The 22,472-nt window shown below is 34.6% G+C and overlaps 1 protein-coding gene across 2 annotated transcripts in view; it reads left to right on the forward strand.

The window, feature by feature from the left end:
• LOC138698854 (vesicle-trafficking protein SEC22a-like) overlaps positions 1-22,472 on the forward strand; it is a 71,747-nt gene that overhangs the window by 48,629 nt on the left and 646 nt on the right. For both annotated transcript variants that reach the window (XM_069825069.1, XM_069825073.1), the window contains exon 5: positions 8,828-8,896. In XM_069825069.1, the coding sequence (XP_069681170.1) occupies positions 8,828-8,896 (69 nt within the window). The remainder of the gene's footprint in view (positions 1-8,827; positions 8,897-22,472) is intronic.

Raw genomic sequence — 22,472 nt, forward strand, 5'->3', positions numbered from 1 at the left:
ACCTATCGCTTTATTTGCTTCAAGTAAAATTCCCGTGTTTTTCCTAACATATTCATGTCATCCGCATAGGCAAAAAACTGATGTAACCCGTTCAATTCCAGACCCTCTCTGTTATCCTGAACTTTCCTAATGGCATATTCTAGAGCGAAGTTAAAAAGTAAAGGTGATAGTGCATCTCCTTGCTTTAGCCCGCAGTGAATTGGAAAAGCATCAGATAGAAACTGGCCTATACGAACTCTGCTGTAAGTTTCATTTAGACACATTTTAATTAATCGAACAAGTTTCTTGGGAATACCAAAGACACATATAGACTACTGTAATATTTGTTTAGTTTTTGGAGGTGACTGTCCAGAGTGCACAAATACTTGGGCATGCATGTTTACTATTATGTCCTACCCATTCCACTGCGACAGAGATAACAGCCGATCTTGCAGCGGTGAGGACTCGCTCTCCAGTTCACATTAAGAAAATCCATCTGCCAAAATCCCTGGCGCGACCTATACTTGATTTAGGAAATGCATATTTACAATTTTATTGTCAGTTGATTAAACTTCAGCAGAAGCTCAAACTATAATTACACATTGTGGTAGATTTAAAGTTAAATAGATTACAATTCGGTGTTTCCACTCTATCTGGACTATTTCAAGATTTGATGCAAAACATTTTACATGGCATTATTGGTGTGGTACTCTTTTTTGACGATATTTTAGTCTGTACTGATTCACCTTTTTGAAATGCGAAATAAACTTAAAATAATATTCACACGCTTCTATAAAGAAAAATTTCAATTCTTTGTAAAAGAAGTGAAATTTTTAAGATTCAAGATTACTAAAGAAGGCATTTCTCCAACTAAAGAAAAAGTAGAGTCAATTAAGAAAGTGCCTACACCTAGAAACATAACCAAACTTCAAGCTTTCTTGCGAATGCTTAATTTATATCAACAGTTTCTTTCCAATAAAGCATCTATTGCTGAACCTTTGCATAGACTCCCAGATAAGAGTACTGGATGGAAGTGGACATCCATTCAGCAAGAACCTTTGAAAAAGTTAAAGAATTGTTGTCATCTAAACAAATCCTTGTTCATTACGATCTTCATAAGCCATTGATTCTAGTTTCTGGTGCATCTACCTATGGCATTGGCGCACTTTTGTGTCAAAAGGAAAAGGATGGAGAGAAGCCCATCGTATATTATTCAGAACATTAACCAGTCAGAAACGAAATTATGCACAGATCAATCGGGAAGCATTAGCTATCATTTCAGCTGTTAAAAAATTCCATAATTTTTTTTATGGTCTCAAGTCAATTCACTATAATCATTGATCATAAAACAGGATTATTTGGCCAAACCTGTCCAACTCCAACAACAGTACCACCTCAAATGATATGCTGGTGTGATTATCAACTTGATCATCGACCACATACTCAAATTCGCAATGCTATTGGTTAAGTAGACTACCTATTGATTATCCAGATGCTACAACTGTGATTCTGTCGATTATTGATTTCTTGGAAGATCCGTCAATTTTTCCAATACCATCATCTGATACAGCTACAGAACCTGCCAAGGATAACATTCTTTCAAGAGTCCATACTTACGTAAAGGATGATTGGCCCAGAAGAAAACTTGTCATCATTTGTTCCATTTATTCATAGACATTTGAACTGTCGGTACAAGATAGTTGTTTATTATGGGGCTCAAGAGTTGTAGTTCCCTCCAGTCTTCAAAATTAAGTACTAAAATTACTCCATAATGGCTGTCCAGGAATTTCCAATATGAAAAGTTTAGATCGTAGCTATATTTGTTGGCCAAGTTTTGATGCATTAGTTGAGAGTTTTGTTAAAACCTGTACAACTTGTCAGCTCTCACAACCAGTGCCACCTAAGGAAACTGGCTCATTGTGGGGAGAACAATCTAAACCATGGATTCGACTTCATATTGACTTGGCCAGGCCATTCCAGGGACAACACTTCTTAATTTTAGTAGATGCTTTTTCTAGATGGATGGAAGTTGTCCGGCTTTCCTCTACAAGTACTCAAACTATTATTCTATCACTCAGACGCATTTTAGCCACACATTGATTGCCATCAATAGTAGTAATTGATAATGACAAACAATTTACTTCAATGGAATTTGATATGTTCTTACAAGAGAATGTAATTAAACATGTCACTGCAGTCCCGTACCATCCATCTTCTAATGGATCAGTTGAACGCCAAGTTCGTGACGTGAAGAACTCATTGCAGAGGCTCATTATTGGGTCTTGGGAATTTCGATTATCAAGATTCATGCTGAGGCAACACACTGCCATGAATGTCAATGAATCTACACCAGCAGAGCTGCTTATGGGAAGGAAACTATGCATAGTCCTGAATCAGATAAAACCAAAAGACTTCTATAATAATAATAATAATAATAATAATAATAATAATAATAATAATAATAATAATAATAATAATAATAATTCTGTTGTGAGGTGATCTTTTAACGTTGGAGACTGTGTTTACTCAACTTTCAGTTGGAGTAGGTAGCTGCAGTGATTCCTAAATGTAACCATCTCAATGAAATACAATAAATATTTATTTGACGATTTTTTTAATTGTATTAGATTATAACTTATCAGAAAATATGACATTAAAATATCTGTATGAAGTTTAATTACAAAATACTAATATTGAAAAATGGCATGTTTATCAGTTACGGAAACATGTATAAATCATCTGAAAGAGGTGGAGTGTTATAATATCTCTGATCTCAGCATGTATATCTGAATTATGATGTATTGGCTTTGGCCATTGTTTACATCGATTCCATATCTGCAACAAATCATAATTTCCTACAATTCATTCTCTGAGTTTACTGCATTTAATAACTTCCTAAAAACTTGCATGTGATAGTACTATAGATCCTTTTTGCACGAATAATATCGACGAAAAAATATTACCCACTGGAGGGCTATCCGCTTCAACAGTTAGACATAATTCAGAGTTTAAGAACTCTGTCATCACCTATTTGCGGACTGTTGACCTATTTTTATGTTCTTTCAAAATATTGAGGTGCAAGAGGTCAAATAACTTTACTGTCAGATGCCTGGCATTAGAAAACAACAACAACATATTCTTTCAAGCACATGTAGTTTGGACAAGAGTACTGCAATGCACATTGTCATGACTTACATGTTTATTTACACAAACTCAATACAGGTATGGTAATAGTTGTGTTTCAGCAAGCAGTTCAGAACCCATTCCAAACCCATACCAAACTTCTTTCGACACATGCACCAGTTGTGTATGGTGTCAGAACTAGTTCGAGATTTTACGTTGTTGGAACATTTCTTGAACTCTTCTTTCACAGCCTTTGGAGTTTCTTCTCATATTAAAATTATATTCATCTTCCGAACTTAAGTCTTCATAAAATGTATCACTACAATCTTCCAGATCACTCATAATCGACAATTTTTTTATTTTAACGTGCCTAGTCTCGGAGCGTTTTAACCATAACTTCAGATTAAATCATTTGCGGATTCATCAGATTCCCAGTTCCTGCTCTTAATTGAGAACCAATTTCACTCATTCCAAACGAGTTCTAAAGCACGTTGGAACAGGGAACTGGGAGTTCAATATCGGTTCGGAATCAGTTCTAGTCTTGTAGGAACATACATTGATTGAACTACTGTGCATGAGCAGGCAGTTCAGAATCGATTCTGAACTGTGCTGGAACAAACCTTATCTTCAACAGTATAACTTGAAATGTTGCTATACATTTAATTTTTTATATTGATTACTATAAATTTTGCCATGATATACTTTTATATTCACTGGTGATTTTATCAAAACTTAGATCTGAGTCACATTGCATTTCATTTTTTTTCCTTATACATCACTTGACATCTTGCTGAGTGGTAACTATTTTGAGGTCAAAAACATTGGTCTTCATTTTTTTATGATAATATACTTACTCTGAATGAAACTTGAAAGAAAATCTGCAATCTGGTGAGTTGTAGTGCAACTGGTCAGCTTGCACATCAAAAGACCTATATTAAATTAAACATATTTCACCTAGATTTCCATCATTAAACTTGATACATTACGTTAAATTAAAAAAAAAAATGTACTTAATCTAGGTATATGTGAAATTGTACAATTAAACTTTATATTATATTAATGTAAGACACCCTACATTTTTATATCCTTTAAAACCAAACACAAGTTATTTTGGAAAAAAATTGTGCCGACTAAGAAGTATCTACCAGTCAGGTTGATCTGGAAATGTTGGAAATGTTGTTTTGCCATGGATGTTAGCATAGGCGCTGACTCCAGGGGAGGGGGGGGGGGGGCAGCAGAGGCTGTGTTTGTTTGGGTTTAGAGGGGAACAGGTCATTTTGCCCCAGTGATTTTTAAGAATACCTAAACATAATACGTGAAATGCTCGAAGGAGAACGAAGGAAACATAATTTTACTTGTTATTGGGAAGTGGGATGGAATCATTTCATTACAATTTCGTGTCAGTTAATGCTGTGTTTATCGATAACTGAAACCACAGATCCCTTTGTGTTAAACTGGTAGCGATCTAGGATTGAATTTAATAATTATGGTGTTGTGTGAGAGTGTAACATAAACATTAGCAGAAACAAGTAAAAATTAATATAAACTTAAGGGGAGAGATTGGTGAAATTCTCAACTTCGTTACTATTGCATATATTAACCCAGTTTTTTTTTTTACTACATAGTCCTTGTGTTTTGAAATAAGAAAAAAAAATAATCATTTTTAAAAATTGCAAAAATCATACCATCTGCAGAAAACATATGAACAAACATGAAGTCCACACCTGTGGAGTAATGGCTGCGAAACCAGGTGGCCCGGGTTCGATTCCCAGTCGGGGCAAGTTACCTGGTTGAGGTTTTTTCCGGAGTTTTCCCTCAACCCAATATGAGGAAATGCTGGGTAACTTTCGGTGCTGGACCCCGGATTCATTTCACCGGCATTATCACCTTCATCTCATTCAGACGCTAAATAACCTAAGATGTTGATAAAGCATCGTAAAATAACCTACTAAAAAAAATAAACATGAAGAGATGCAAGGATGTTTCTGTCCTCTAAATGTAGCCAATACTCTCATTTTCCAACCTGGATACGATCATTTTGAAATTGTTCTTAGTTTTTCTGAATAGAAAAAAAAATTACAACCATAATTAATATTTTCGAAACAAAAAAAAAGAATTACTTTAAAATTTAAAATCGTATTACAAAATCTACTGTATGTAGCATTAAAATAATACCCAGGTTGGTAGCCATTGTATTGTAGGACATAATTGCAAGCTTCTAAGTTAAACAGTTTTAGAGAAATGGTTTTTCTAGTTAAGGAAGATGTTGAAAAAGTCAGTCTTGGGAAAATGCAAATTCGAGTTTCAGTATATGAAATAAACATAAAATATGAGTATCCAATAAATAATTTCCTATCGAACCTGACTAGAAGACACCTGTTGAGTAGCTGCAACCTTCCTCTCCCTGCCTTATTTTTGCCAGTTTGACTTGCCTGTGATACCAGCCAAACTTTTGAGATGATCGCTATTGGTATTGCTTTACTCTCTTGATTTCCGTCACTCTTCCTATTTTTGATAGCATTCACCCTTCAGGAATGCATTTGAGATCACATGTCGGTATCCTAAGTTGAATTCTGTAACAGCTGATGCTACAGCCAAATCAACTTTTGATTTTGAAATAAATGTGATTTTAGGACATCGGTTCCAAATCTTACTATGTAAGCATTCGTTACAATTCTGCATTCTGACTTCAAAATGATGCATTTGATGCAAACCTTTTTATAAACAATAATAATCTTTTTAAGTACTGGGATAGAGAGTTGTGTGTGAATGTTCTTTTGATGGGAAACAGGTGTTATTCCCAATGCTATGGCTTTGTTGAAGAAACACCAACTATTGGGTCCTATAAGGCACTTACTGTGGCTTGGTTTGCTGTCTGTTGAGGAACAATGATGCAGTGTGGAAAAAATTGCTGCCTTTATGGCGTGGATTTCCTTTATTTATTTTTTTTTGTTTTATTGGGTTATTTTACGTCGCTTTATCAATATCTAGGTTATTTAGCGTCTGAATGAAATGAAGGTGATAATGCCGGTGAAATGAATCTGGGGTCCAGCACCGAAAGTTACCCAGCATTTGCTCATATTGGGTTGAGGGAAAACCCCGGAGAAAACCTCAACCAGGTAACTTGCCCCTACTGGGATTCGAACCCGGGCCACCTGGTTTCACGGCCAGACGCGCTGACCATTATTCCACAGGTGTGGACTGATTTCCTTTATGTTGTCTCTAATTGCATTACTGTAGTACCTTGGCATTTGGTGATTTCTGTAGCTGTCAGACTTCCAGGTTTCTTCCCCCCTAAATGGTATTGCATACTGTGGAGCATTGGATCATTAGGACAATAAAAATAACCAGAAAGGAAAGGGCGAAAAATTCATACAGTAAAACCTTGCTAAAACGTACCTTCTATAAAAAGGAAACCTGCACAAACGAAAAATAAATTTGGGAACAGAATGATTTCCTATGTAAAATAGTACTTTAAAACGGAAAACTGCCTAACGCGAAAACAATCATTTTTGGGTACAATTCAGGTAAAAAAAAAAAAAACCTGACTAAAACGGATAATTTTAAGTGTAACTGTTGCTAAATTCTTTCAAACCATTTTTAATTTTACGATAATACTGTACAAAGCATGGCATATATTTTTGTGTGACTGTACATGGATGGAAGACTTCTTTATTCTTTGTCAGGCCTTGGGGGTGAAGTTTCTCTAACCATGTCACTCACTATTCTGTGCTTCTTGTCAAGGAAGTGGGCAGGTTACTGACCTCCTGTACCGTTACTTCTTTCCAGTTGTTTGCTAACAAGTCAATACAGTGATAAACGACAGTGGGAGTAAAATAAAACTGTGAATAATTGTAATGTAGTGTCAATTTAGTTTCACATTTCCGTTTTTTTATTCTGAGTTTTGTCTTAATATGCCAATACAGTGTTAAATAACAGTGCGAATAAAGTAAAACTATGCGATTTAAAATAAAAAAAGTCTAGATGACGAGTTCTATCATGGAAGAGTGGCTTCATAATTTTAATGGAGCAATGAAACGTCAAGGTCGTAAGGTCATACTGTTTTTAGACAATGCTACCTGCCATCTGAGGATTGTTTTGTCTAACGTGAAGTTAATCTATTTTCCTTCAAACACAACTTCAGTTACACAACCGATGGATCAGGAACCAATTTACACTCTGAATTGATGCAGGACGCGAAGGAAATCCTACAATGTTCCCGTCAAAAAAAGTCGCGGCAATGCACTTTAAAAGAAATGTGGGGGCCAAGAAACTAGGATGCAGAAAGAGGGAGAGAGAGAGAGGCAGCAATTACGTAGGTTAATAATTATGAAAATAAAATTCACTTTGCATGTACTGTAGTAACTTTTATTTGAAATTATTTCTTCATTGTGTTCTTCCTACAGTGAGCATAATAGAATAGTCTATTTTTACTTTTGCCAAAACTCAACCCTTTGTAAAACGAAAACCTGTGAAATCTGAAAAAAAATTCTGGAACAATAGTGTTTCATTTAGGGAGGTTTTACTGTATAACTGAAGAGAGAAACGCTCCCTTTTAAATACCAAGTTCAAGCACATGCATTTAAAAATGGTGTTCAAAACAGGTGTTCCCATTGCGTTAGAGCCATAAAATTTTGGGAACATTTAATTTAGGTATTGAAATATTTTTTTAACACAAGAAAAACATTTTGGAATTTGTAAAAAAATTTTGCCTTTTTCACCAGTCCCTCCCCTTAAAGCTGAGTGTAGTAGTGAGTATCACATGAATATAAATGCATAAATGCCACCCAATAACTCATGCATCTCTTCCTGTCCTCGTGTTTAAAATGAAAGTCGGCACCTGTGGATGTTACTAAATTTTAATGACTTATTACAATAATCAAATGTTACTCACCATTACATCAGATGATGAAATAAGTATTGTCTGCTCTTACATTTGTGTCAGTCATGTTGAAAAGGTTGCGTGAAGTTCATTTTGCTGTATTGCAAAAATCACTTGACAAATATTTTCCTTTAAATCCTCCAGATTATTTTCATTGTTCGCATACATTTTTTTGTACATGGGTAGCTCCCAAATAAAAGTCACAGGATTTAGGTCTGGGAATCTAGGTGGCCACAAACCCTTGCTAATTAGTCTGTCATTAAACACTTGCATAATGCAAGAAATTTCCTCTTGAAAGATGTGTAAGAATGTTTTTTCATGTAAGTGCCATAAATTATTATTCCTTTTTTGTAAATTTTATCGAATTCTCACCATAATAAACCATGTATAGACTAATAAACATGTTAAACAAGCACCACACAAAAACATTAACTGCATACAAAACCAATTATCAGCTAGCATGACCAGCTATAGTGGATCTTGATAATGGTTGGAACATAGTTTGACCACAGTCTAGTATATACAGTCATGAAGCTCAATACGTAGGGAATATGCATCCATAGATAGCTGCTAACCACTAAGATCGCTACTACCACCTCATCACAGACAATGTGAAGTAGTACCGAACAGTCTATTGTTCCTAGTACCCTCAACAACTCAAGCTTCGTGATTGTATATATTAGACTGTGGTTTCACTGTTTCTGATCAGCCTAACTGGTAGACATCTGATATAAGACATAAGTGAATTTATATATCCAGTGGAACATTTAACATTACTCAGCACAAACCATAGTAATCACTGGACAGAGATTTGTTATTTAAATTAGTTGCTTACTTTTACAGGAGTATGATGATCCCAACCCGTTGCATGGGTATGTGTTCTTATGTGAGAGTTTCCTGCGCTTTTTTCAGGTGAGTGTTAAAAATACATTCGTCGTCATTGTTATTGTAGGCCTGATTTTTGGACATTAGTGCCTCATCCTTAGGGTGACCATATTTCTGCAGGTCCAAAATGGGGCATCAGTTCTCAGACACTTATTTATTGACATGCTGCAATAAAAACAGCTTAAGACTTGATTTAGATTTTTTAATATTGAAATCTCAAATACATACTACTAAAAATTAAAAGTTAGTTATGAATTACAACATATTTCAACATTTAAGTCATTTAATTTATATTGTTGTTATTTATTTTAGCCAACAAAAGGAATTTGCTTATGTGAAATTTTTCACTTAAAAACTCCACTAAACTTTCATACCAGTTTATTGAAACCAGATAGAGATAAAGCAAGAACCAAAGCAGAACATAGCATAACACCAGAAGATACTCAAGATTGGAGGAAGAACACTGCCATTCTTAAAAAAGCAATCATAACAGCAAAAAGAACAGTTTTAATAAATTTATTGAAAATATTAATTACAGAACTGATAGCGCTAAAACATATAAATTTCTGAAGAATATTTCCAATACACAGGAAAATACTAGCCAACCTATTATTCATAATAAAAAAACACTAACAGATAGTAGAGATATAGTAAACGCATTTAATAAACATTAATCAAACTCTCACAGGTTACATCCCAATATCAAAAAAACTGACAAATTTATCAAAAGAGAATTACATAAAAATAATAAAAACAATATTATTAGTAATATCACAAAACCTGAAATATTTCATCAAAATTTTACTTCCAAAGAATTTATTATAGCTATACAAAATTTAAAAACGAAGAAATCTCCTGGTCCCTACAACATTCATTCAGAATTTTTTAATCATCTTTGTTGGGGGGGGAAAGCCGAGTCTGTACTTTTATCCATTTTCAATTTATCAATGAACACCTCAATTCCTGCAGCTTGGAAAAAGCAATCATTGTACCAATTCACAAAAAAGGGAAACCTGCTCATGATGTTAATAGTTATCGACCAATAGCACTATTAAACATGATAGCAAAAACTATGGAGTCAATGATCTCCAACAGATTAACTTGGTATTTAGAATCCCAAAATCTTTTATCACCAAGACAAGCTGGCTTTTGACAACTACACTCTACTAATTAACAAGTCATGTGCCTCAGTCAAGATATAAAAGACAGTTTTAATAAGAAAGAAGATACCTTGGCAATATTTGTTGACTTTTAATTAGCATAGGACTCTGTTTGGAGAAATAAATTATTACTAAAACTCCAGAAATTAGGTGTCTCCAGCAATATGTTCAGATGGATATCAGAATTCCTTAGTCAAAGATTCATTGCCACTAAATTCAATAGCTCACTTTCTGGTTACAGACAAATCGAGGTCTACCTCAGGGTGCCGTCCTCAGCACAACTTTATTCAATATTTATATAAATGACTTACCTTCCCTGTTAGAGGAATCAAACATGAAAACAGCACTATTTGCAGATGATATAGTTTTGTGGATCTTACAAACAGAGACAAAAATCTGCTCTTAAAGCTTTAAATTAACTACATGAATGGAACACATCAAATTTGATGACACTCAATTTAAGCAAAAGTAACTACCAAATATTTTCACTTGGTAAAAAAGAAAGAGAATTCAATATCCAATACAATAGCCAACACCTTCCTAGGACTTATGAATCCAAATATCTTGGAGTTATTTTCGACAGTAAGTTAACATGGAGCAACCATTTGAAATAAATTTCTAAAAAAGCTCGTAAAAGATTTTCCCTTCTGAAAAGACTAGCAGGAAAATAAATGAGGATGCTCTAGAAATACTTTGAACACTACATACAAAATGTTTATACCACCAGTGCTGACATACTGCGGAGAAATTTTAATTACTTCACCTTTCATAAACGAAATAGAATATGTTCAAAACCAAACTTTCAGGCTTATTACTGGTGGAATCAAAACAACTCCAATAGATTCTATGAGATTCCTCACTAATATTAACAGCATCACAATGATAATAGAAGAAAAAGTACTGATTCAATATGAAAAACTTATCAGATTACCAGGAAACAATTGACATTCATACAGTCCTCTCTGTAGATTAAAAACTCAAAAAAGTTTCATATCCATGGTTCAAGAATTAAAACAGGAAATCAACATCCCGAATTTAAAAGAAAACTTACAAATTAAACCAAACCCTTTAACTCTATTAAATATATAGTATAATCTAAATTTAACAGAAGAAATACTGAAATCAGAAGTAAACACTGAAATAATGAAACAATTGTCTTTACAAATGTAATCTTCATCTTACGATGTTTGGTGACGTATATACGTCCGTTGATGTGACATGTTAATGAATTGGAATTATTCTTTCATACTGGCGACTGTTATAGAGTACTGTCCATAGCGTCTGATCTAGTCAGCACTGCTTATGGGTGTGAAGAAACTTTTTACAAATGTAATCTTCATCTTACGATGAGACGAACTTGATAGCTCAGTGGTAGAGCACCTGACCGGAAAACAGGAAGTCGCAGGTTCGATTCCCGCTCGAGGTTGTGTATTTTTCTTTCATACCATGGCATGATTGTGACTATAATAGTATTTAAATTCAATTGTCTTTAGAGATAATTGATATTAAGTACCCTCCACAAAACTGGCTTCATTTATACACCAACGGATCCTTGATCTCCAAGGAACAAGGTGCCGGTGCAGGTGTTACGTGCTGTCTCTTCTCACTTTATAGATCTCTTGGATGTGGAACAAGTTTTGATGGAGAAATCATTGCAATAAGTGAAAATCTCAGGAATCTTCAATAAATTTATGAATGCAGTTACATTGTCAGACTCCAAAGCAGCTATTCTATCAATAGTCTCTAGACACACATCTTCATCTCAAACAGCAGAAATAACTAAAATGCTCTCTCAAGTAATAACGCTCAATAAAAGAATTTTATTCCAATGGATATCATCCCATTGTGGAATCCTGGGAAACGAGAATGTGGATGCTTTAACAAAGAAGGGCAGCATTGCTACTTACAAACCTGTTACTAAATCTACATATTACTCTGTGAAAAGATTTATTAAATCTATATACTTAGACTTCAACAAACAAAATTTGATAACACAATCTCAAGTTTAAAAATGGAACACTCTGCATCATAATCCACAGTTAATTCCCGATTTACCACGAAAATCGTCTGTAGTTGTATTTAGTTTGGCAACAGGCCATGACTGTTTGACCAAGCACCTGCATAGAATTGGAATATATCAGTCCCCTAACTGCCCATTGTGCAACTCAAACCAAGAAATGGATGTGGAACACCTCAAAATCTGTGCTTCAGTGGCTGACCATGGTAATAACTTTGAAAAATATTGGAGTGCAAGAGGTCAAATGGCTTCATTGTCAAACACCTGGCATTAGAAAACAACAACAACTTTCATACCATTATGTCCAGACATTGTTGAAAAATATTGGAGTGCAAGAGGTCAAATGCCTTCATTGTCAAACACCTGGCATTAGAAAACAACAACTTTCATACCATTATGTCCAGACATTGTTAATCATGGAATATAGTCGTTCAACAGCTGTGAAGTGCCATAAACACAATAAATACAAAACAAACTTGAATGACTTTTGATAGATAAAAAGGAATATTGGAACAACTGGATAATATGCACAGTAGAGCAATGGCGGTAGTTGACGTTACTCGCTGGCCACTAGTCATCGGGCCGTACCGAGCTGTGTCAAACAAAAGACAATCGAAATGGTGGTAGTGAAATTCGCGATTATTTTCTTAAATAAATCACTCCATTAGACAAGTGCAAGGTTTATATAGTACAATGGCAGTGTTTTGAATGCATTAAAACAAAATGCAGATGTAGTAAGATCTTAAAGTAGGTTATCACAACGAAATGAAGAGAAAAAAAGGAATATCATTCAAATGACGGAAAGTAAATTTCCGGTTAATGTTCACCAAAGCGTTAAGTACGTAATTATGACTGCGTTGCTATTTTATTTGTGGCCTAGAGTAAAATACCTACCCTTTTACGAAAAAGAAATCTTAGGGGCCATGAAGTTATTCGCCATGTTCATTATATTATTGTTCTCAACATTACGAAACAAAAACTGTCATAAAGGCCATGGCCGACTAGAAACATTGATACCAGAGATAAACCAATTCTGCCGTGATGAAACAAAAGAAAATGCGACAGATAGTTTAGTTCGAGATAAAATGGACACTTTACAAGACACAGTGAAATGTTTCGAAAAGGAAATGACAGAAAGGTACAATTGTTGCCTGTCTGCACATGTGCGGACTTTGTTAATAAAAATCTAAACTAACCAAACCTAACCTTCGTATATGCATGGTGTGTAACTGGGGCAAGAAGGGATCTTCTTCATTTTATCTGCAATGTACACGCGAAAATAAATTCAAGTAAGGATCACACTCCCACTGTATGAGAGGTCCGCTCATGTGCTACAGCAAAACTATTTCTGTCCCAAGCCTCTTGTCTAAGTCACATAATCTACACGCAATATTTACACAAATGCACCTTGTTGCTAACAATGATGCTGTCTCTCAATCATGTTCAGAACGAAGGAGGTAGAGAGAGAAAAAAAAAACAAATTTCTCCTTCTAACAACACCACACACCAACGTCATGTTCTTATGTTGGCGACATTGTGTATTTAGTTAAATTTGTGGTAAATGCAACAGCATGGTTCAAAGCTACTGTGATAATTTTCAATTTAGCGGGAATATTTTTATTGTTCGTTTGTGAAGATAGTAACCCAGTGCTCAGAAATTTGGGCAGTGTTTTGAAAAAAAACTTAAAACAACTCACTAACATTAACAATCATTAGTTCGCTTGCAAATGTGGTAAGATTATAATATTATCATGCTTATACAGCTATCGGAAAAGTTAGCAACATATTAGTATTTTACAAATTGCGCATGCGTGAAGGGGACAGGAGAGGTGGCAGGCGGAAGCAGATGAGTGGGAATAGAATGGATGGAGCTTGGAAGTTAAGAACAACTAATTTCTTCACTCTTCCTAATGAGTTTATATATGTACAAGATCATTAAACTTTACATATACAATCAGAATGCTGTAAATGTTTAATTCTTCTACTTGCAAAAATGCATCTTCTGCGGACCTCTGGGGCTTTCGAAGAGACTAGTGAAGTGCTTTGTATGGAGTTTGGCATTGTATGGGGGCAGAAGCTTGGACATTATGACGAAGTGAAGAGAAACGACTAGAAGCATCTGAAATATGGATATGGAGAAGAATGGAGTGTGTGAAATGGACAGACAGAATAAGAAATGAAGCTGTCTTGGAAAGAATGGTTGAAGATTTTCTAAGTGTTGTACGAATGAACCTTTTTCTATTAAAAGCTTCATTTGCCATTGCTATCGTCCTTTTCACTTCCTAGCAGCAGCTTATATTACTACTTACAAATATTTGAATTTGTACAGCTGTTCCATTGCCTTATTTCGAATTCGCAAATTAGTTTCCTTCCAATAACCATGGTGTTCGTCTTGTTTGCATTTATCTCTATAAATTGTGTTATACACATATTATCGTCAATATCTTGGAGTAACTTACAATGACAAAACTGTTTTCGACTCCATGAGAACTATGGAAGCCCTCCAATCTCAGTTAGAATGTCTGACCACCTCACCCTTGCTCCAGCCTTACCAAAAATACAACGTGGTTTCATTTGTCCAAAGCTTGTATACCCTTTTCAAACAATCTCCTCTGACAAATTACCTGTCAAATTCCTCAAAGATGTAGATCTTATTAAAAACTCAATAGTTAAGGACATCCTACAACTTCCTGGAGATATTCCAGACAATATGTTGTATTCTGATAAAATATTTAAAGGCTTAGTTATATTCTGTGCACGTTGGGAAGCCTACTTGCAACACAACTCTTGCATGAAGTTGAATCTGTGTAATAATATGTACATAAACAACACTAGATGTCTAATGGAGGAAGCTAAACATTATTTGAACAATCTTCAAATCGATGAAACTGAATCCCTAACTTCTACAAGAGGAGTAATAAACACCAGAAAAATTAGGACCGAATTATGCCAACAAGAGTACAATGCATGGTGCAACTTACCTCAAAGGCAAAAGGCGTTATTCTGTACAGTGAATTCACACCCTCTAACAAATGGATAACTAAGTCCGATGGAATAACTAGCAGTGAATGGAAGGAGGCTATCAAAATGACTGCCTACGTAAGTGCTATAAGAGCGATATCCAGTAGGTCTCAGGACAACCACTGCAGGCGATGCCTCAGTGAGAGAGGAACCCTTGGACATGTCCTGGGAGCCTGCCCTTATGGTGAAACATTGCGTATACATAGGTACCATGCAATTAGAACTAAATTGGCCCATGTCCTTAAAAGATTAAAATACACCGTCTATGAAGAAGTCCATGGAACTGCCGACAATGGCAGTAACAGATGCATTGACATCGCCATTAATGAATCCTGTCTCAGGGTATGATCATTGACCCCACCATCAGGTTTGAAACATATAAAGGACAGCATGAAGGTGTACATGAGGAGAAACGAGCAATCTACGTTCCAACCATCCCATATTATAAAGATAAATACTAACTTTACTATCACCTTTCTGCATGAATTTTGTTGTTTTGAAATAAATGGGCGTTTCTGAATCACAATTTCACACTGATAGAAAAAATGAAATGCGTTTTCGCGTATCATGTCAGAATTTTTTACAATTCAAAATTTTATGTTTTCAATATTTTTCGTAATATAGTAATATTACAGTGTAATTGTCATTTGTTAGAAAGGCACGACAGCTTTTAATTTAAACATTTATTACTTAAAATGTGAAATAATATATTTTATTATGTTTATATTTGATATTTATTAAAATCTACTAACTATATCCACTCTTGGGGATGTACAAAATTGTATCCTCCCCCCTAAAATGAACCGAGGTTAAGACGTCCGTTGTTTATTCTTGGAGATTTTTATCTGTCTGCACCAAATGTTATCTATAAACAGGAAGTTGAAATGTTTAGTGTCTCAGGTCATAAAAAATTATGAAGGAAATATTTACTCTTAGAGATTGCTATTAAAACTAACAATGAATTAGGGAAATGACAGAGGGTCCCCATATCTATATATATAATTTGAACTGGTAATGGAAATTACGGGAAAACGGCTGAACGGATTTTAATAAATGGCCCCTCATTTTGAAGCTTGGAACCCAAAGTTTTTCGGAAAAGTAGTAGTTTTCAGTGAAATGTCAGTTTTCCTACATAATTTTCCTATTTTCCAAAATCCATCTGTTGTCAGTTTTGAGAACTAATTTTATCGAATCACAGCCAACTTGATTGAATTTCAGAAGAAAACACACACTACAATAAACAATAGGCTATTACACGAAGGCCATGACCTCAGGATTGCCGACATATTTAGAGCTCAATTCAATTTGTTATTAAAAACTGTTTCTGCAGTGTATAATAATTTTCTGAGTACAGCTGAGTATTGGATATTCAAATCTACGAAACTTGAGGTGGTTTGATGACATTATTATCATTAGAAATTAAATATTATTATAGTTAATATCATGATGCATCTATTTTTCATTAATTGTACATAATATTGATGCTATATTGATGACATGAAAGTGAAACGTTTTGAGGTTATGTAAGTAAATGTAGAGAATATCTTAATTTAGATCTTCATTTCTATAATTTACTGAGTGGCTGCTATATATAACTGCAAAACTTAAGATAATAATATTGTTATTATACATCAAATATTTTTATACTTATTAACCCAGTGGGGTTGGGTCTTTTTAATATACTTAATGGCGGTGTAGTGTAGATATTGATATGTGTCATTGTCTTCAGTATTGGCTCGAGAGAGCGCAAAAATTACAGTTCCTAAGGAAAGATCAAAAGGTATTGCTTACTGATAAAATAAGAGGCCTAGAAAATTTTGTAGTCTCCAGATCATTTCAACAAGATCTCTTAGTAGGATCTCATTTTTCTGCGAGAGTACAACATAATAGTGTTGTTTCATAGAAATGTCGAAACGTGGTTGTGTAAATGATCCAAATTTGTTTTGCTATATATGTGGGTCATATACATTAGTAAAACAGTGACAATATAACAGCTTTTGTGAAGAATACTTCCTTTCAATATTTTAGCATTAAGTTAGGAGACCAGGACAAGTCCTGGTACCCTCATAAAGTGTGTCATAGTTGTGTTGAAGAGTTGAGGAGTTGGAAAAATGGAAAAAGGAAGTCATTGCCCTTTGGTATCCCTATGATTTGAAGGAAACCTACATCCTAACATTCCCTCTGCTATTTGGCCCGTACCTCATGGTCCTGATATTCCTGTTCTGGTACACTCTGAATCAGATACATTGCCTTCTGCATCCAGTAGCACTGAAACTGAATCTCCAGTGGGTCATACTTATGAACCAGACAATTCTGGTGATGATAGATGTTTTAATCAAAGTGAGCTTAATGATTTAGTGAGGGATTTAAATTTGCCTAAAAAATCAGCAGAACTATTAGGTTCTAGGTTAAAAGAAAAGAAAGTATTGACTGAGGGTACATATTTTTCATGGTACAGGCATCGTGATAAGGAACTAGTCCCTTTTTTTTGCTGAAGAAGAAAATTTAGTGTATTGCCAAGACATCCCTGCCATCTTAAAATTTTATAACATGTTATAATTCCAAAGAGTGGAGGTTCTTCATAAGTTATTCTCAGAAAAGTCTTAAAGGTGTTTTGCTTCATAAAGGAAACATTTATCCTTCCATTCCTGTGGCCCACTCTTTTGTTTTAAAGGAGACATATGAAAATGTAAAATTTTTGTCACAAAAACTGCAGAATGAAAACCATCTATGGTCTATCTGCGGAGATTTCAAGATTATTGGACTATTACTTGGTCAGCAGGCTGGTTTCACAAAATATTCTTGTTTCTTATGTGAATGGGATAGCAGAGCTAGATCGGAACACTGGGAAAGGGAACAGTGGCCATGTAGACTAATTTAATATCGGCTGAAAAAAATATAAAAAGTGAGCCTCTTATTGATCCCTCAAAAGTATTGTTGCCACCTCTGCATGTGAAATTAGGTTTAATGAAACAGTTTGTGAAAACTCTAGATAAAGACAGTGAGTGCTTTAAATACCTTTGTGTTACATTTCGTTCATTATCCTATGAAAAAATTAAACCTGATGTATTCGTTGGCCCAGTCAGATTATGGACAGTCAGTTCGAGAATACTATGAGTCGAGATGTAAAAGATGCCTGGAATGCTTCCAAAAATGTTGTTTTTAATTTCCTTGGAAATAAAAGAGACCCAAATTATGTTAACATAGTGAAAGTGATGCTACAAAGTTTCAAACAGATTGGCTGTAACATGAGTGTCAAAGTACATTCCCTTCATTCCCATCTAAATTATTTCCCTCATAATTTAGAAGATTTTAATGAAGAACAAGGTGAAAGATTTCACCACGATATCAAAAATATGGAAGTGAGGTATCCAGGGAAGTAGAGTGTTAATATGATGGTGGACTATTGCTGGATGTTAAAAAGGGACTACTCTGAACAACATGAGAGGAGGTCAAAGATGAGAAAATTGAAGTGCAATATTGAGGTAAGGTTATGAATGTCCTTATAATTATTAATTAATATTAATTAATGATTAATTAGTGGTAAGTAGCAAATTGTGGCCTAGTTTTTCTCACAAAATTCTTGTTGAAAATAATTTTTATAACGTTTCACAAAACTATAATTTCATTTCTAATTATTCATGAATTGTCTGAAAACTTGACGTGATGGGGGAAAAATGGAGATTATTTTCGAATTCAGCATAAAAATTCGTTTAGAATCGCCTATCAGATTGAAAACAACAGAAAATAAGTTTTGAAATGGAGAACGGTGATATCAATGTCATGGGATTGATGTTTGGAGCAAGAGGAATGATAGCTAACTGCTCTTCTCAATTCTGTAAGACCATAGGGCTGCACAGATCTTTTCTAAATGAACTGGCCCTCATAATTAGAGAGTCAGTTAAATTCTTATGGATCCACCTATATGGACTCTAATTCAATGTACTGAAAAAAACTGACTCACCATTATCTTTCTTTTTCTTATTAGCTTTCATTGTTTCTTTAATTGTTTGTCACTTCTTATTCTGTTAACTGCCATTGTTTATTTTTCTTTGTTTAATTGTTTATCAGTTTTCCTACTCTGTTAACTTCCATTGTTTGTTTGTTTACTTGTTTGCCATTTTTCTTACTCTGTTATTTTTCATTGTCTATTTGTTCTTTTTTTTTTTGTTCTGTATGCTTTGTCTAATGGCAGCCTCTGATTTAAGGAAGCTCTGGGAAATAAATAAATATATATCAGTAGCAGCCTGCAGTTACCAAAGTTGGCAGTTCTGTATGAAAAAATAGTGTATTTAGCAAATGCATGCTCAGTGCATCTAAATCAGATAATGAGTGTAATTACAGCACCTTCTTGAAGCTGACTGTGCACCCGAAATTGTACACCAACCATCTGCGCACCCTACTCACCCCATGCACTACACCTGTCCCACCCGGTACAACTAGTCACGTAGTGGAGCTATTAACTCCTACTGAATTTCGTTACACCAACTTTTCTAGCCTACACCTGTACCAGCAGACGGAATTGTAATACATTATCACTTCAGAGAGCTGGGCGTTCCTATAGATTTGCAGTAAAGTATCATAACTTGACTAGTTTGTTGCATTATTAAATTTAATTCTTTGGCATAACAACGCAAGAAATGAGCTGTAGGACACAGACACACACATTTAAATATATATATATATATATATATATATTTTTTTTTTTCTGTAACTCTCCATGTTTCCCATTCATTACATTAGCCCTGCCATTAACACAGCACAATTAGTTAATTAATGTGTAACTGGCTGAATTTCCGTTAGGTCTATATTCCATTAAGATAGTTTGCATCAAACTTTAAGCGTCATGTTTTGGTGGCAATAAAGAGAAATTTTCCATAACCTTTCTACTGGTACTTCATCTTTGATGTAACAGAGGATAGGTAACAGAGGACTAAAACCATTTTAATTTAATTTAAAGTTTAATCTGAATGTGGAGCAAAATCAGTCAAACCCCGAAATATACCGTGATTTGTTGAATCTTCTGATTTGGCAAGTCCTCATATCGCTAATTCAAATGTGCCACAGAATTTTACATAGTTAATTATTTTTGATAGAACATATTAGCAGTGACAAATCTGTTTGACTTGAAATGAGTTTTCGAATTTTCATGCTTTTCTATATTTTTAAGTCAAATTAACTAAATCTTTCACCCCGGTCTTTGTCCGTGTATTGTCTCCTCCAAACAGAAGACATGTGTGGGGAGAAAGTGTTTCCATCAGCACAGCAAAGAATCAATCGTTTCCATTATACATTTTGGTATTAAAATGATGTAGGCTACATGATTTTCCTCGACTTTTTCCAGAAATTTCAATATTTAAATTTGGTGTAGGACGTCCTAACTTCTTAATTTAACATACAATATTTCTCTTTTAATTTCGAAAAGGGTTAGTCGATCAGGTTTTCATTTAATTCATTTTTAACATAAAATATTTTCTTAGAAACACTGACTAAACACATGACATAACAGTACTATAACACACTGGAACTGTAATGATATACAGGAAATCCAGATGCCTATGTGTTCTCCTAACACAGGTGATAAAGAGATGAGGGTGTTGGTGGTTCTTTTTGTATATTCGGAGAGAGCTGCTTCAGTTGCAGCTGAATTGAGCTCCAGGAACTGCCGATCACAAATCCGAAAAGTACACTACAGATAATTCTCGAGCAGTTGAAGGCTCCTACAGACAGTAAAATCTCGAATCGAAGGAGAATGAATTGGAAATATAAATGAAACAATGAACTAGATTACATAAAAGCACGTTTTACATTTTTAATTTTACAGGTCCATGTAAATGGCGGTTCTGCAGGTCTACAGTTCTTATTGTAGAGCTGCCCATGATATATATATATATAAAATCTGTTCGTCATTCACCCATATGAAGCCAGTCGTGTAGACGAATATACCAACAGAGTCATTGCCCAAGGTGTGCCATAGGAAACTGGTCTACGATACATCACCGATGAGATGATGACTGAGATTTGTGAGGATGTCATAGGGGAACTGGAGCTCCCAGAGAAAACCCCTGCATTACCTGGACCATGGGTCTATTCAACACAAGTCAAAACTTGAGAATCGAACCCAGGTTCACAGGATTATGAGTCATGCACTCTAGCCACTGGACCACTGTGGCAGCAAATTTATAAATATAAAATGTAATATTATTAATATTTAAATATTAACGTTTCAGATGCATGAAGTTTGAGATGCAAAAAAAAAAATAATAATAATTAAATGTTAATTTTTGTCTACAGTTTCATCAGTTGAAATGGCAAAAACCAATGGTTACTTAATTCATAAAATAGTTTAAATTTGTCTTTTTGTTTTGTTGATTATGTAAATATAAGAAGAAACTACATTTCATAGGATGAATCTACCATTGAATTCTTGTGAAAAGTACAAGAAGTAGGAGGAGGAAAGGGAAAATAAATGTTCTTTCTTGGAGCTGTTGCATATAGCTGAAATGACGTATTCTGATGGATTTAGCCGCACTTATAATGACCTCAACGAGCAGGATTTCTTTTCCTCTCTTTTTACGTGAAGACAAACCTTCGAATCGTTGTATTTTGTATAGTTGATCAAATTACAAATTAAACCAAACCCTTTAACTCTATTAAATATAGAGTAAGAAATACTGAAGTCAGAAGTAAATACTGAAATAATGAAACAATTGTCTTTAGAGACAATTAATATTAGGTACCCTCCACAAAACTGGCTTCATTTATATACCGACAGATCCTTGATCTCCAGCGAACAAGGTGCAGGTGCAGGTGTTACGTACTATCTCTTCTCACTTTATAGATCTCTTGGATATGGAACAACAAGTTTTATGGAGAAATCATTGCAATAAGTGAAAGTCTCAGGAATCTTCTATGCCACATCAACAAATTTAAAAATGCAGTTATATTGTCAGACTCCAAAGCAACTATTCTATCAATAGTCTCTAGACACACACCTTCATCTCAAACAGCAGAAATAACTAAAATGCTGTCTCAATAACACTTAATAAAAGAATTGTATTCCAATGGATACCATCCCATTGTGGAATTCTGGGAAACGAGAATGCGGGTGCTTTAGCAAAGAAGGGCAGTACTGCTACTTACAGTTCTGTTATTAAATCTACATATTACTCTATGAAAAGATTTATAAAATATACATACTTAGACTTCAACAAACAAGTTTTAAACAAAATTTGGTAACACAATCTCAAGGAATTCTCTGCATCATGATCCACAGTTGATTCCCGATTTACTATGCAAATTGTCTGTAGCTGCATTTAGAGTGGCAACAGGCCATGACTGTTTGGCCAAGCATCTGCATAGAATTGGAATATATCAGTCCCCCTATATATATTTGATCAGCAAT

The sequence above is a fragment of the Periplaneta americana genome, chromosome 1 (genome assembly GCF_040183065.1).
Source record: "Periplaneta americana isolate PAMFEO1 chromosome 1, P.americana_PAMFEO1_priV1, whole genome shotgun sequence".
Classification (NCBI taxonomy): Eukaryota; Metazoa; Arthropoda; class Insecta; order Blattodea; family Blattidae; genus Periplaneta; species Periplaneta americana.